General features: G+C 34.8%; 3 protein-coding genes across 6 annotated transcripts; all 3 read left to right on the top strand.

Moving 5' to 3' along the window:
• The first annotated feature begins 172 nt into the window (after positions 1 to 172).
• Positions 173 to 2939, top strand: bnip4 (BCL2 interacting protein 4). Its single transcript, XM_058749374.1, has 5 exons — positions 173 to 372; positions 816 to 963; positions 1062 to 1128; positions 1960 to 2189; positions 2277 to 2939. The coding sequence occupies exons 1-5, from the start codon at positions 330 to 332 to the stop codon at positions 2320 to 2322; spliced, it is 534 nt and encodes a 177-aa protein (XP_058605357.1). The 5' UTR covers positions 173 to 329; the 3' UTR covers positions 2323 to 2939.
• A 2527-nt stretch (positions 2940 to 5466) lies between these two features.
• On the top strand, positions 5467 to 11654 carry ebf3b (EBF transcription factor 3b). Of its 3 annotated transcripts, none has more exons than XM_058749097.1 (16): positions 5467 to 6285; positions 6907 to 7066; positions 7162 to 7225; positions 7362 to 7417; positions 7684 to 7757; positions 7926 to 7994; positions 8297 to 8378; positions 8606 to 8723; positions 9007 to 9140; positions 9450 to 9576; positions 9802 to 9890; positions 10097 to 10162; positions 10284 to 10437; positions 10524 to 10602; positions 11270 to 11349; positions 11513 to 11654. In XM_058749097.1, exons 1-16 carry the CDS (start codon positions 6209 to 6211, stop codon positions 11584 to 11586), a joined length of 1503 nt encoding a protein of 500 aa, XP_058605080.1. In that variant the 5' UTR covers positions 5467 to 6208; the 3' UTR covers positions 11587 to 11654. The 3 variants fall into 3 exon arrangements, with proteins under 3 accessions (XP_058605080.1, XP_058605079.1, XP_058605078.1); XM_058749096.1 differs by having other exon boundaries at positions 5469 to 6285; positions 6910 to 7066; positions 10524 to 10784; XM_058749095.1 differs by having other exon boundaries at positions 5470 to 6285; positions 10524 to 10784.
• Positions 11655 to 12800: 1146 nt separating this feature from the next.
• mgmt (O-6-methylguanine-DNA methyltransferase) lies at positions 12801 to 15275 on the top strand. Of its 2 annotated transcripts, none has more exons than XM_058749362.1 (5): positions 12801 to 12887; positions 13130 to 13266; positions 13937 to 14073; positions 14176 to 14315; positions 14412 to 15275. In XM_058749362.1, the coding sequence occupies exons 1-5, from the start codon at positions 12825 to 12827 to the stop codon at positions 14565 to 14567; spliced, it is 633 nt and encodes a 210-aa protein (XP_058605345.1). In that variant the 5' UTR covers positions 12801 to 12824; the 3' UTR covers positions 14568 to 15275. The 2 variants fall into 2 exon arrangements, with proteins under 2 accessions (XP_058605345.1, XP_058605346.1); XM_058749363.1 differs by having other exon boundaries at positions 12833 to 12887; positions 13098 to 13266.
• Positions 15276 to 17317: the final 2042 nt, after the last annotated feature.

The following is a 17317-nucleotide window of genomic DNA, read 5'->3' as shown; positions in this document are numbered from 1 at the left end:
ATCAGACTTATTTAATTACCATGCTAATGAAGCCACTTGAATCTTGAGAGGGAGAGAGTACAACAACATCAGTATATTTTATTGTATTTCCAAAAACACAGCGTGCTCGCGCCAGAGTAGGGTTGAGATGATTGGTCTGCGGACTGACCAATAAGAGCTCGGTGTCTGTCTGTAAACAAAAGATTTCGTCAGTGTTTTCCAGGAGCGCGATAGTGTCCCGTATGTTTCTCAGGTCGAGCAACCTTTAGTTTTTCGTCTTTTGTTCGCAAACAAACAAAATTTAGGACACACTACATTTTAAAACGTATTTGAAATTCCAGGGAACAGCGATGTCAACGCAAAAACTTGTGCCTCAGGAAGAAAGTCTGCATGGTGAGTTACACAATCTTTCTCGATTAAATAAGTTACCTACATCGACAACTAAAGAAAAAAATAAGAGAATTAATAGTAACAATAGTAACAATAAATTATTTACGCCCTGTTATCTTTTTATAAATCTCTAGAAAGCAGAACTTTGTGTTCAAATCTGCCAAGTCAGCAACTTATTTGCTAAAACAAACACTTGTTCTATTTTTGTTGGTCCAATTGTTTGTTGAAGGACAAGAGACATTTACGATGACCCCTTTTTTTTCACGGATTATATTGGAAATATGGACTAACACCCCTTTTTGGTTCAGTTTCTGTTACACTAAGTGTAGTAAAGTATGTGTTGTTGTTTGTAAAGCTCAATCTGAAAGACCTTCTACTCAAACATTCGCCGTTTTTTATTTTTATTTATTTATTTTTAAATATTCTCATGTACCTTTCTCCACCAGACTCATGGGTAGAGCTCCACTTTGATTCATGCAGTGAACATAGTGAGGGCACACCAGCCCTGTCTGATATCACAGACCTGGAAAAAATGCTTCTGGAAGCACAACGGGAATCCAGTAGTAGTTCACGGACAAGTTCTCACTGTAGCAGGTGTGTAAAATCCGCTTCATGTGTACATGCAAGAATTTTAAAAGGGTGTGTGTGATCATTCTAATCACATTGGCTGTTGTGATTTTGTTTTCTCCTAGTCCTCAACGTGTCCAGACACCTCCACTCATCAGTGCAGCCTCCTTCAACACACACTCCAGTGCACAGGTAAAAAAAAAAGTTTTTCTTGCACAGGTTTGCATTTATTAAAATATAAATACCCTTCCACAATATTCATAGGCAGGAATAATGGGCTTGTCCAAAAATGAAAATTTACCCACTATCAGGTCATCCAAATTGTGGATGAGTTTGTTTCTTCGTTAGAACACATTTGAAGAAATTTAGCATTTCTTCACTTGCTCATTGAATGGGTGCCATCAGAATGACATTATCTCAAATAGCAAATAAAAACTTCACAATAATCCACAAGTAATCCACACAACTCCAGTCCATCAATTAGCATCTTGTGAAGCAAAAAGCTGCGTGTCTGTAAGAAACATTGCTTCCTACTAAACTACGAGTCCTCTATCCACGATATTGCTTTCTCCAGTGAAACATTGCCTTTTCTGATCAGGAGAAACGTATGCACAATTCAAGGACCATTTAAAGTGAAAACAGTCCAAAATATATATATCTCTGGATTTTGATGACAACAGAGGATGGACTTCTTCACTGGAGGAAATGTTATTATGGATTATGGACACGTATTTTGGGCAGATGCAACAGAATGCCTTAAAGTGCCTTAATAATGGCTTTGTTTCTTAAAAACACGCAGCATTTCACTATACCCTATGTTAATTGATGGATTTGAGTCATGTGGATTAATTATGATGTTTTTATCAGCTTGTACTCTCATTCTGAAGGCACCCATTCAAGACAAAGGATTGATGAGCAAGTTATGTAATACTAAATTACTAAATTTCTCTAAATCTCAACAAAATCTTCTTTGATTACTAAAAGATCAGATTTTATTTTGAGGTTTTGCTCTTTCTGTTCCAGGGGGAAGTTGTAGCAGAAAGCAAACAGGAAGCTGAGGCTGTCGCAAGGATCTGTGACTGGCCCAGCCGACCAGAGAATGTACCACCAGCAGCATTTATTATTAAACGACCAAAACGGAACAGAATGTGCAGCAAAAACACAGACAAAAATGACAAGGAAATTAACACAAACTTGTTGAAGTTACTGATACCCTCTCTAGTTTTGACACACATCCTTATGGTTGGGTTGGGGTGAGACACTTTTTCACTTATAAAGTCTGACTTTATGTTTGCCACTCTTTTGCTCACAGTTTGACTATTTTTAATCCTTCTCTGCAGGATCTGTATTGGACGACGCCTTTCCACTCAGTGCTCTGTTATCTGAGTCATAGTACATGAGTGTGTGTGTGTGTGTATGCTGTGTGTCAGTGTCTCTAGAAAGAACCTGACAGCCTGGAGCCCTTTAGTTTTCCTCCAGGAGAAATGCAAGACTGTGTAAGAGGACACTGTGAAAATATGATGAGAGATGGAAACTCACAGCATTATTTTTTCTTTGGTTCTCCTGTGGGGAATTTGGCACAGAGTTAAAAAAAGATTAACCCAGTTCTATATTAGGAAATATGCCTAATAGATTTCATCTCTTTTTTTTTGATTGGAACTAAAATGTTTGTTACTTTAAATACTTGAGCATGAAGATTATTTTACTGACCAGGTCACATTGTAGTCCTTCAGATGACCTGCTTTTTAAAAACATTTTGAATCATTACTCTTGAAAAATACAAATCTATGTTTGACAGAAATTTCTGAGGCATATAAATACATATTCTGTCATTTATTCTAATGTGACATGCTATGGAAAACTAATAAATCCTGCTGCCAAAATAGTAATCTTGAAATTCATTTTTGCTGAAAAAAAAGAAATGCTTTCACATTTTTTGCATCCATCCAACCAAGAAAAAAAAAGAAGACACTTCTTATTCATCAGTATTTAGCGAGATGTTATGTATTACTACTAATAATAAGCAAACATATTTTAGGTACAGGAAGAATTTTTTAAACAGAACATTAACCATGTTTAATTTGCCACCAATCTCTCTAGTCTCAAATTGTGTATTGGCGTTTTTGTAACAGCAGGTGGCGGTGTGGCTCTTTCTGCTTGTTTTTTGGTTGGAGTTGACACTTCTTATAACTTTATTTAATACGTACCAAACTAACAAAATTAGAGTTATAGACATTTTCGGACAATATGATTAATGGCAGCATCGATTTCATCATAGGCTGGCCATTTTGCCGAAATCATTATGTGAAAATCTTATTTAATAAAACGTCATAAATAATCAAAAGCTTAGTTGTTAGAAATAATGTTTATTTAACGTTTTTTTTTTTTTGTGCATTTTTAATGAGTTCAAAAATGTATTTATTATAAACTTATTAAGACGATGAACCGCCGTATCTCCTTACGACCGCAACAAACAGGAGATTTTTCAGACGCGCACTTCAGCTTGCCCTCAGCACCGGGCGCGAGTCAAACGAGCGCGGAAAAGTACAGGTGTCAAATGAGCTTCAGTAGAGCAACAGTGAACTGCTGTCTGATGAGATGTTATGTCAGTAAAACAAACTTTCCTGTTCTGTCAGAGGTTTTAGTGCTCACAGTGCACGCTCTTTAACTGTACGCGAATGAGGCGCACGCTCTATAACTTCATCATAAATAACCCGCACACGAAGCTATACGAGCACACATTGTCAGTTAAATCATGAAATTACCAAAATTGCGATTAAAGCTACAAAACTGTGCATGCATGTATACATGCATCACATTTAAGAAAGTCTCTCAAATGCATGTACTGAAATATTCTTTAATTCGAGATCACAGTATGATAGCCTATGTAATTTTTTATTTGTAATTTAATGCACAGGTAGGCTAAATGTGAGCAGTTTTACTTTGTAATTTGTAAAGTACGATAATGAAATGATATTTAAATGCATAAAATAAACATTTTACATTCTGACATTTATGTGTTGTTGACTTCCGCCCTTTTACACATTATTGCAGATTGGAAACTTTTTTATTTTCCTTTGTACAGAGCTCGATTTAGGTCTGACAAAACTGTTGCAATTAATTCATTTTGACAACTAATAGTGTTAAACAATGACTGTTTTTTTTTTTTTCAGAGTTCATTGACTATATAAAATTCAGTGAAGGTTGAATAAACTTTGAACTATCTACATGTCTCATCCATGAGTAGGCCTGGGCAATGATGGAGAACAAGCTTTTGAGGTGTTGAGACCCAGAACCAAGCTGACTGAGCAATAAACCTAGAGTTATAAAGCGTCTGCAAAATGACTAAATGGTAGTTAGCCCTTTTATTAAAATAAATACCTGGAGGTAATACAAAAATAATACAAAAATGGAAATATTCACTAAATTACCTGATCAAATTCCCAACTTCTCAATTACAATTACATACAAATTAATTGTATTCAGTTGTGTTTTAGACACTAACAGTCCAGTGTAGTCAAATAGGCTATAGACATTTCAATATTGAAATAATGAAGATTTCTGTGCCACCACAGACTGGCCACCCCTATGAAAACCTCCACTGCCTAAGAAGGCAAATATTAGTTCATTTATGAGTATCTCAATTGCTCAAAAAAAAAAAAAAAAAACACGTTTGTGAATGTGCATTTGATTTACATTTGAGAGAAACGGAGAAGATTGTAAACAATACAAGCCACCTCTCACTGAAAATTGCCGTTTTGATTTCAAAATAGGCCATCTGTGATTCAAGTAGGTTTGATGAGATGAAAGCTCTTGCTACTTCAGACTTCAATACAACATTTTTAAATGCTATATTTGTGTCTAAATATAAATCCATTAGCAAAACATGTGAAAAGAACCATATTACAAAGTGGAAATGGTAAATGAGACAATAAATGATCTTCTGCTGCCATCTAGTGGTCATAGTAGAAATCATGACATTCATTTTAACAGTAGCCTATTTGTTTTTCTGGCAGAAATCTTCAACTTAGCATGGCCACTTTGCCATGAATTATCTCTATAAGTAAAAATGAAGGAAAGAAAAAATGCAGACATTCTTTAAAGTAAATTTTACTTACAGTGTTCTCATTTTATATAAAAATGTGCAAAAATATGAATAACTTTGAGGCAATTGAATAATAGTCCTATATATAAACTTTTCTGCCGGAGTTTGTTTTAGGGGCTACTAGAATACAGGGGGGCGCCAACACTGATCTTGCATACCCCTCGGCAAATGTGCAGTTGCGCCCCTGCATATACAGCATAGCAAACACACAACTAAACGTGCCTAAAGAAGAAATTCTGCTTAATGATAAGCGAACACGGTTAAGACATATATTAATAATCAAATTACATGTACAGAATGACTCATGACTCTAGCTAAAGCAACATTTGATTAAATCATTTTTATATAAATTATTTTGGAATATTGTTTGGAGCTGATTCTATGTCTATGTTTTTCTTTTCTTATCTGCTGTCCTTTTCACGTAGGCCTATGTATTTATTTATTTTGTTTAACCCCATAGCTTACTGAATAAGTGAAATAAGTGAAACTGAGGACTTGATTATTTGACATTTTTAACAGCAGGTTTCATTAATGCCTTTCTAAAGTGTGAACATTTTATAAGAAACCTGCAGGCGTTTGTGCACTTATTTCGCACATACAAAAATTATTCCCTGTTCAGCATTAAAAATGATCGTTATGTTCGAAAGTGTTTCAAAACGAAACGTAAGAAAATTATAAAGAATTATTTGTATTATTGACTTGACTAATTACATTTTGAAAATGTTATTCACTTGACTATCCTGTTATTAGATGTTTAGTAGGCCTATTTAACAAAAAAAAAAAAAAAAAAGCGGTTGATACATTATGTCAAAGGGTTATTTGAAAATGTTCAGTAATACATTACAAATAATAATAAATGTAAAAAAAAATAAAAAAATTCATCCATGGCCATCAGCAGCAGGTGCTTAATGAAGTATGAAAGAACTTGGTGTCATCCCACGTCTTCTTAGGGATGCTGCACGCGGTTTATATCTTTCGAAGTTCTTACAGCTTGACTCTGACTGATTTACGTCCCTGTGCGTCACAGCCACGCCCATACAACACACTATTACACCTAACCAACTCATAGTCTCATGCGGTTTGTTAGACTGCAGTCTTGAGGGAGAAGGAACTTTGTTGTCAGCTGTTTTCTCGCATCCCTGTGGACTGAGAAGCAGCGCGGGAGTCATGAAGCAGGAGGTCAGGGCTGCTCTGGGGTCAGCTCGTCCCTGGCTCCACTCAGAGACGAACCTTTCTGCTCAGAGGTAAACAGATGCATCTCATCATATCCTGCCCATTTCTTATGTGTGTTTATCTGTAAGATGGAGAAAGCAAGGGTACAGAATTTGATTTATGTGTCCTTATGGAAAGATTTGAATAAGCTTATTTATTGCTACTGAGGAGGGATAAAGTTATGATTAGGAACAAGTTTGTAGGTGAAGTTTAAGGTTGTGTTAAGGGATAAAAATTTAAATTATAGATGTAACTACAGAAATTGCTTACTAATGTCATTACATGCAGGCATTTTTTTTTCAATTTAAGTATGATGTAAAACGTAGGCTACACAATAAATGCATTGTATCAAATTATTTATTTCAGTGTTAGTACATAGTAAAGGTGCTTAATATAACACACACACACACACACACACACACACATATATATATATATATATATATATATATATTACTATATTACTATTACTTATACTATATTACTTATTATATACTATTATTATTTAAAGCACAATATGCTATTATATATATATATAATGTATTCTGTATTAAATATCATGCATTCTGTATTACATATATTACATATCATATTGCACATTTGTGCAAAAGATTTTATTTTAACCTGTAAATAATTAGCTTCTCTGTTTCCAGCAGAGGTGTTGGTCTTGCCCGGGTGCACTTCGAGAAACAGCCGCCTGCCACCCTGCGCAAGTCAAACTTCTTTCACTTTGTGTTGGCTTTATATGATAGTCAGGGTCAGTCTGTGGAGATAGAGAACACTGCGTTTGTGGACTTTGTTGAAAAGGAGAAGGTGAGGAGATATGTATGAAACAAAGAATTTGGAAATTAGAAATGATGAAGCCATGCAAAGAAAAGCATATTTGTTTATTCATTTCTTCGATTTAGGAGCCAGTAAGTGAAAAAACAAACAATGGAATCCATTACAAACTCCTTTTACTGTACAACAATGGTGAGTACTGTATAAAGTGTATAAAGGACTTCTTTAGAATATTCTACTTTAAGAAATACACTTCATTTGAAAATACAACTGTCCTTTGTATGATGTTCAGTATTGATGCTTTGTTATTAATTTTTCTGTCTTTTAGGTGTCAGAACAGAGCAAGATCTATACATCCGTTTGATAGACTCTGAGACCAAACAGGTAAAATTGTTTATACACTTTAATATTATTTGCAAGAATATGTTATGTGTGTTAGCACTAAAAGATCACTTCATTGAAGAATATATGATTAAATACAAATAAATCATAACTCCGAAGTGATAATGTGAATGATATATAATGGATCTATACAGAGCTCAGATGATTTTTTCTCTGAAATACATGTAAATACTGACATGATACATTTATATATTTTCTTCTTCATAACATTAACCTGCTGTTTGCCTATATTACTATGACTCTTTCAGGCAATTGTGTTTGAAGGTCAGGATAAAAACCCTGAAATGTGTCGTGTTCTTCTCACTCATGAGATAATGTGCAGGTAACTAAAGCACACACTTAACTTATGCAATCTCATGCAAACAAACACATAGTCATAAAATAGTCGCACAAATTAGTGTTTATTTGCTGTAATTATAATATGCAGGTTTATTTTTTTTTACAGTTGATGCAGTGATAATTGTGTTAATCTATATATGTGAATTTCCAGCCGATGTTGTGATAAGAAAAGTTGTGGAAACAGGAACGAAACACCATCAGACCCCATCATTATTGATCGGTAGGACATTCAGCTGCATTCTGTAAGATTATAAATGAATAAAGAAATGTATGTATGTACTATAATATGTGTAAGTACAAATAAAGGCAAGAAAAAGTTTATTGTTATTACTTATAAAGATATTACGTACAGAAATTGGGATTTGTCAGCTTTCAGACCGACTGATTGTACTCTTTCATCTCTCCAATTCTCAGTTTCTAATATTTTCATCTTCTTACATCATTCTCTCAGTGACTCTTTTTCTCTATTCCCTGATCCACAAATACCTTCACATGTTTGCATGTTTTCTATTTATTGCATAGGTTCTTCCTGAAATTTTTTCTCAAATGTAATCAGAATTGCCTGAAAAATGCTGGGAACCCACGAGACACGCGTCGTTTCCAGGTACACACACAAGGTCATTCTGTATATTAATATCACTGATGTCTATTAATGTGTCTGATATTGGATCTGTTTAATCAGCATGAAATATTTAATGAAAAGGCTGTCCCTTACAGTACTGAATTACACTTTAGAAGTGCAATAGTAAAATCTATAAATGTAGCCAACACTGTCCTTTTGTGCCCAACATTTCCTGCACTACTACTAGTAAAATATCCTGTGCTTTGCAGGTGCTGGTCTCTACCACAGCCTCTGTTAAGGGCCACATTCTAGCCATTTCAGATAATATATTTGTCCATAACAATTCAAAGCATGGCAGAAGACCAAGAAGATTTGAGCTGATTGAAGGTACAGTAATTACAAACGTGCTTCTAATAATTGTATGATTACTAATGATTCATTTCAAAATCAAACGCACACAACCAACTATGCAATTCAAATCAGTGTGGTTACTGACTGTTTGTTCAAATTATAATAAATATACAGTAGAAGAAGATTATAAAATATTTTTGTTTGTTTGTTTGTTTGGTATTTTCTTTTAGCATAAATTTGCTGTAGTTTATGTAGGCCTATCTCTGAAGTGTAATACCCTTACTCAGGGAATTGAGTGAATATTTGTGTGTTAATTTAGCTGAGATCCCCTGCATCAAGGCCATCAGTCCGAGTGAAGGTTGGACGTCAGGAGGAGCCTCAGTGATTATTATTGGAGATCAGTTCTTTGATGGTCTACAAGTGGTTTTTGGAACAGTTATGGTCTGGTGTGAGGTGTGTAATAGTCTCAATCTCTGTTGCCAAACAAAGAATGACTATAAATACTTTTTTGTTTCATTTTTAGCTTCCTTGTTCCATTTGTTCATTTTTTGGACATCCTTCACCACAGATTTCCCACAGAGCTTTGCAAATTTTGGAAGGTGTGAAATACATTGTTGCCAATATATATGCCTTCAGTAATTTTGCTTCATATTTTCAAATCATGATGTACTCTCTCCACAGAGAGAGATGTGTAGGTGATGGTGAAGTTAATCTAAATTTCTACTTCCTGAGAGGGTGATGAATTTTTCCTTTTTGTTGTAGGTGATTACACCACATGCGATTCGTGTGCAGACTCCACCTCGTCATATCCCTGGTGTTGTAGAAGTTACACTGTCCTACAAATCCAAGCAATTCTGCAGGGGACCTCCAGGACGCTTTATTTACACTGGTAAGAATTATAGAGTTTGGAAAAACTCTAAAATTTTGCAATTTACTGTAACCATAGTTATACCGTAGAATACTTTCCATTTTTTTAAGAATATCGGAAAAGCAGATACTTGATTTTTTTTCCCCCAGTTATATAATGCCTTTTTTTTTGAAGCTCAGACAATCTAATTTGTTGTTGCTGGCTGGTACATTACAATTTAACTTTGGAAAGTGTTTCACTTTCAAGCTTTAAATGAGCCAACCATTGACTACGGGTTCCAGCGCCTGCAGAAGGTGATTCCTCATCATCCAGGCGATATGGATAGACTACCAAAAGTGAGCCAGAAATGCTGAGATGATTTCTTCCTAAATTCTGTGTTGTCCATTTTAATTGTTCTAGGTCCTGTTTTAAATTTTGAATTTGATTTTAAGTCATAAAATAGCATGTCTAATAAATTTAACTGTCCAAAAGAGAATCTTTTCTGTGCTCATTATTTTATTTGACATTTCAAAATACAATTAAAAATTATTTTGATTGACAGGAGGTCTTACTGAAGAGAGCTGCTGATCTCTTAGAGATGTTTTATGGAATGCCTCACAACAACCAGGTCAACATAACATTTAGATTTGTACTCAGGCTTGCTATCCCAATATACAGTACCATTTGCTGCTGAAATCCAGAGTGGGAAGTGATGTAATTTCTGTGCTTCTATATGTGTCTGACAATAGGAGATTATTCTGAAGCGTGCATCCGATATAGCAGAGGTGCTCCACGCCATCCCACGAAACCCGTCCCACACAAATTCACACGGAATGATGGGTGTAAACTCTTTTGATGCACAGTTACCTGTGACCACAGAAATTTCACCAGATGTAGAACGAGGTATGTTGTATAAATGCATTTGAGTATGGTACATATGCCCCACAACAGCGTGTTAATGAATGAATGTCTCTCAATGTCTCTTTCAGTGGGTTTCAGTCGAAGTTCAAACATTGGCTTCATTGCAGGCAGCACATCCCAGCAGTCTGAATTCAACAATACCAATACGTGCATGAATACACACACACATTCACACTCTCACTCCAACATGCCAAGACACACACACTCAAACACACACCCGTCCTTGGCTGGGCACACACAAACAAACACACGCCCTTCTGTGTCAAACTTCTCTGTGGCCACACAGCCATTCTCAGACAGTTCCACAGCGGACACACAACACTACATCGGTAAGAACACAGCTTTCTCTCTGTCTGTAACTGTCTGTAATTAAGAAATTTTAACCCGTGTTTTTTTTTTTTATTGTTTTTTTTTTTTTTTCGAAAAGTCAACATTCAAAGTTCATTACAGTTGAATTATGAATTTAGCTAAATTTAAGTTAATTTTGAATCCACTTCCTTGCATTTAAATTATGAATGCTGCACAGCTCAAAATGTAATTAGCACTTATAATTAACCCAATTATACTAACACAAAATAAATTTTTTTATGATTTTCTGTTGTAAAAATCCATATATATATATTATAGACACATTTCCAAAATAATTATAAATCAAGATATTATCAGATTGAATCATGGTCAGATTGCATAATGATCATAATCAATTATTTACAGTAATCCTGAAGACAAATATATATATATATATATATATTCATGGTTTTAGATGTTCATTTTAAACCTTCCTTGTCTCCTTTTCTTTCATGCATGTCTGTAGTGAAGCAAAAAAGTGCATTTGCTCCAGTTCTGAAGCTGCAGTCCTCAACGGCAGAAGCTTCAGGTGTCCCCATCTGCATGGTAATGGCACGTGACATGCATGTATTTACACACAAACTCCTCTCGCCTGCTCTTTTCATCTACCCAATACTACCTTAGGGATTGTGACTTTACGTACACACATGAATAGTTGTGGAGTGTGCAAATTTGACAGACTCATGTCTATTCTGTTTGTCTTTTACAGCCTTGCATGGACTAGTGACACCAGTCACACTCTCACATGGACAAATGAAAAACTCCATTCAGACTCCATTGTGATCTTTGTAGTCAGGGAACAACAACGTCTGTTTTGCATTTTGAAGGTTCTCTCAGTGCAGGCAATACAAAAACAATAAAAAAAACTATGTTAAATCATATTGGTTGGTGATAAAGCAACTTTTTTTGTTATATGTCTACAATATGCACCTCTCTATTATTAGTGTATTTGTGGTCTGTGCCCAAGCCATTAAATATAGATATTATGTATGTATGTTAACTTTGTGAGTTCTGATTGGCTACTTAATCCCTCAGAGCACTAGAAATATTTACATTTACACTATCATTCAAAAGATTGGGGTCAGTAAGATTTTCTGTTATGCTCAACGAGGTTGTGTTTATTTGATATAATATTGTGAAATATTATTACTATTTAAAACAACTATATTAATATGTTTTAAAATGTAATTTATTCCTGTGATGACAAAGGTGAACCTTCCGCAGCCATTATTCCCGTCTTTAGTGACGTTTTACTAAAGTTAAAATAAGCTTTTCCTGGAACATTTGTCTACTAAAACTCAGTTATTTAAGGAAAAGAAAAATGGTCAAAACATTGGACATAGATTGGTACTAGATTAACTGGTGACAATGACAATGGTTATTTTCTAACAAGGATTTATTTCAGCCCAGGTTTCACATGGCCCATGTCTCTACAAGTCTATTCTTCATGTCTCATTAAATTCTCATATAGGTTGAGAATTGCTCTTATGGCAGGGGAGGCAGCTCTGTTTGTGTTCTAGAAGATACTTCACTGAATTCTCAAATTAGCTCTCTTTCAACAACCAAGTTTTACTACAAGGAGGAGGCATCAAATATAAAACCAAATGCTGAACATGGAGTTTGTCTCTTATAAACCTGAGCGCATGAGTGAGTCCTCTCTGTGTGTGAGAGAGGAGGCTGCACATTCACCTGAGCACTGAAAATCCTGTTGTGGATGTTCAACCCCCTTCACAACAGTACCAATGTGTGATTTGTCTTTTGTTCACATTTGTCTTTATGAAAAAATGAGGAGTTATTCTCTTTAATAAGAAGAATTAATGTATGAAAAAAGTATTTTATATTTTTTCTGTTATCAAGATTTGCTCGACCTAAATCAAACTACATTAAATATGTTATTATAATACGCTGCTGGCAGATTGAGAGCAGAATTGTCCAATCACAGAGCTGAGCGAAAATATGCTGTGCTCTGATTGGTCGGTTGTCCTTACATCGTTTACCAAGCAGGAAGTGAAATTAAGAACATGTTCAGTAATGTTCCGCAGACATTAAAAAAGTCCCTGGCGTCCATTGTTCGTTGTAAACATGTATGTAGTGTCTATATTATTTTTCAGTTTGTTAATGTAATAAAAAAGAATCTTGTACTAACTGTCGGTGATGTCTAACTTTACTTCTGCGTGAAAAAGTAACTTGATGTTTTGAGTGTGCGGATCTATGACGTGTGTAAATTGCTGGTGTGCGTGCGAGTATTTATCACACGTGACTACACTACAGTATATATTGCATGTGTTTAACAGCGTTTTGACAGCAGATTGCTTGCTGTGTGCAGTTTGTGATGTCTGACAGCGGTTCTTGTGTGCTGCGGGATGTGACTCTCTGCTCGCCAGTAGGAGAAATCCTGCTGAGCGGCTGTGAGAAGGGGGTTCATACCATTAATATCAAACTGGGAACAGACAAAGAGGAAAGGTAACTCTCGCAAGCATGACACAAACTGTCAGACATTAGCCAGTCATAACATGTAAACCACACGGTCGCCGTGATTTTGCAAAGTGCAACATGTTCCTGGATCAACATTAGTGTCCAAAACCCTATCTCTACTCATAAACATAAACCTACCCATAATCTCTAAAATCAGAGGGAAATGATAGTTGAATCACAAGGGTGTAGAAGCACCTAACTCTGGTTGTAAGGTGAAAATTGACAGTTCCTGTAAACTTATCCCTCAATTCTGATTGGTTGATTGGAATGTTGTTCCAGGATCAACAAGGATGTTGATCCAGGAACATGTTGCACTTGGTGAAATCATGTTCACGAAACCACAGGTAGTGTTGCTAGTAGTGGGGGAAACGAAGCTATTTGAAATTTTGTTTCTCAAAATGATTCACTGTTTCGAAGTACTTCATCAACATCAAATATTTCACAAGACGGTTATTGATGGAGTCGTGTGGATTATTATGATGTTTTTATCAAATGTTTGAACTCTCAATCTGACGGCACCCATTCACTGCAGAGGATCCACGGTGAGCAAGTTATGTAATGCTACATTTCTCTAGATATGCTCTGATGAACCAACCAATTAATCTACATATACAGTGTATTTTCAACAAATTTTCCTTTAATGTGTATCCTGTTGTAGTGTACACCCTGTTGGCCAGTCAGAAATGAGCCCTGAGTTACAGCGCTGTGTTGACTGGCTTCAGTGCTACTTCATGAAACCCGAGTCCATCAGCACTCTTCCTTTGCCTGCCTTACACCATCCGCTAATGCAGAGCGGTTAGTCACATACACACACTACTCCACTACATCTGTAGTTCATTTCAATTAAAAACAAGGATTTTAACTGTGACTGTTTTCCTCCCTCTTTCTCTTTTCCAGACTCTTTTAAAGCACATGTGCTGTGGACTCTGTTTAAGGAAGTGGGACTTGGTAAAACGGTCTCCTACAAGCAGCTTGCTGAAATGATCGACAATCCAAAAGCTGTGCGAGCAGTGGGTTCAGCCATGAAGAATAACCCAGTGAGATTGTTGCAATGATCATGACAGATTGATTTATCTTGAGGCTTTGTTTTTTTTTTTCTCATTTGATGCAGCTTTTCTGTGTTGTTCTCTTAGGTTCCCCTGATAGTGCCGTGTCACCGGGTGCTGCGTAGTTCAGGGGACAGTGGCTCATATATGGGAGGAAAGGGAGATGATATTAAAGTTTGGTTGCTCACTCATGAGAAAAAAGCATTGGAGCTCAATGCATCAAAGAGTGAAAAATCCATCTGATGGACCCCAAAACCACTTCACGCTGCTGCTCAGTTTGTTCACAAACATTTTGTTAATTACGTTTTTTGATTTCTAATTGATTGGACAAATTATATTCCACTTTAGCAAACAGACACTTTGTTGCTCTCCATATATCTTCTAGGGTTAAGGGAATATATTGGAATTGTTCTGGTTGTCAGTGTTACATTGATGTTGTTAAAATGTTATTTGAAAAATAATTTTGTATTTATGCTGTTTAATCCAAAGGATTATGGAAGAAATTTTTTTTTTTTCTTTAGCTGACATGCATAAGTGATATTTTTGCAGCAAATTATTTTGTATTCTGCATCTCATTTAGAATTATCTAAGAAATGTTTTAAGATAATAAAACAGCTCTGTAAAGCAAATTAAATATTTTTTTAATGGTCGATCAATAGTCAATAGAATAATTTAAAAAATTATATTTTTGAAGGAAGCCTGTTATGCTCACCAATGAAAATATGTATCAAGGTTTCCACAGAAATATTAAACCGTAAAAACTTTTCAACATTAAACTCCAATAATAATTGATCTCCAATAATATTTGAGCACCAAATCATTATATTATAATGATTTATGAAGGATTATATTACATCGAATAATGGAAAATGGCTGCTGAAAAATTATCTTTACCATCACAAGAACAAATTAATTTCAAAATATATTCAAATAAAAGTTTGTTTTTTATTATTATTGCTCTATTAGTGTTTTTTTTTAAATGCTGTATTAATAGTTATGTTTATGTTTTTCCAAATAAAGAACAAATAAAAGATCTTAAAATAGGACCCACTTTATATTGAGTGTCTTTAACTACTATGTACTTTCATTTAAATGAATGATTTGGTACAATGCACTTATTGTGTACATTAATGTTTTTAACGATGTACTTATATTGAAATTCCTTCCTCTAATTACTCTAACCCTCCCTTAAACCTAACCAAACCACTAATCCTGTCCCTAAACTTACCCATATCCCACCTCAATAGCAGAAAAAGTGATTTACAATACAACATGAACATAATAAGTACATTGTATCATTCATTATTCTTTATTTAAATACAGCGTTAAAGACATCTAATATAAAATGAGACCAAACAAAAAATACTTTAATTATTCCAAGCTTTTGACCATTATTACTCCATAATGTGTCTAACATAATGCAAATTTAGTTATACTCTTGAGCACAAATATCAAAAATTTCTGATTAAATAGTCTGAGAATCATCATTTGGCTGCCATACGAACACTTCCACTTGCAGTATCTAGTTCCTGTGGATGTCAGACAGACAGTCATGATCTCTTTTAATGAGAGGATGAAGGAGGGGCGTCCCTGGGGAGATCTCCACAGTCAGTGGTGTGATACGGCCTTATATTGTGTTTGATCACATGTGACATGCACTGCTTCCACTGCCTCAGGCTGTGCTGATCTCTCACTAAGCCTTCACAAACGGCTTCATGCCACCTTACAAAAGAGCAATTCGTGGCTGACAGAATAAAACAGTTGGATCATGCTCAGTGAACGCAAACCCTCCCTGCAATTTCAAATCATTTAATGGAGTGTGGGAGCTGCTATCATAACTGTACAGGTTTGTATCCATTTCCTGTGACACTTTACACAAAAAAGTTTTCTTTTAAATAATATTTCTAATTTACCTAATCTATTTTGTTTTTGTTACTAAAAACCTGAGTAATGTGTAATTTTGTACAATAATATATATATATATTTCTATTTTTTTTAACGCTTGGGTAACATGTTGGTTTGTAGTTATTGAAAAATATCTTTGTTCAAGAGTAAATTACTGAATTTTTTTTATTTGCCTTAAAAAAATCTCATCTGTTTAATTCACTTTAAAACCAGTGTTATTTTATTTGCCCTTTTTAGCCGAGTTTTTTATTTGTCTATATACATGTCTGTATATATTGTTGTATTTTTAGTTATTTTAATAGATCAAGTTGCTTTGGATATTAGCTGAAATAAAATAAGTTTCTGTTTTATTATTTTATTCCAAGTAACTTTTTTTTTTTTTTTTAAATGGTTTAGTTAATAACCATATCCAAAGCAACATATGAATGAGGAATACAAGCGTTTCATATTATTAAAAAAATATAGCAATCCACAGTTTCAAACATCTTCTATAATAGTACAAGTGGGAAGGACATTTTATAGTGTTAATATTATTATTTCCTACAATGTATATGGTAGAGGTTGAATGGTTGAGCACACATTTCACACTATATTAATCTCTATAATGTTTTTAAAAATGTGATTATTAGTAGGTGTATCAAGGATCAAGTCTGATAAAGTTTAAATTATAAAAAATGAAAATGTCTGTGTTTTTATTGCACGGTTTGCTGCAGAAACTTTTCTTTGGTGTAATAGCATTCAGAACAAACTGCTTGAAACTTGTAGAAACTTCACAGGAAGCGATGTTGGGTGATGATCTTTTGAGATGTCAGCAGAGGTGGAAGGCTAATCTGCTGAGGATAAAACAACATATACTAACAAATCCATGTAAGGTATAAGATTTAACATTTAGATTATTATACACTTGAACAAGGGACATGATCCAGGGGGAGTATCCGTGTAATTAGTCTACTGTAAATCATTTGTCAGAGTAAGACGTGATCAAACTGTAGCTTTTAACGGTTCAGAATGATAATAAACTATGATTTAAAAGTGAAGATTCTCTTTTGATTGACGGAATGATGGTGATTTACAATATTATCCCTGTG

The sequence above is a fragment of the Onychostoma macrolepis genome, chromosome 17, assembly GCF_012432095.1.
Source record: "Onychostoma macrolepis isolate SWU-2019 chromosome 17, ASM1243209v1, whole genome shotgun sequence".
Taxonomy (NCBI): Eukaryota; Metazoa; Chordata; class Actinopteri; order Cypriniformes; family Cyprinidae; genus Onychostoma; species Onychostoma macrolepis.
The sequence above is the reverse complement of the archived record's forward strand: the minus strand, read 5'-3'. Positions and strand labels throughout refer to the sequence as shown.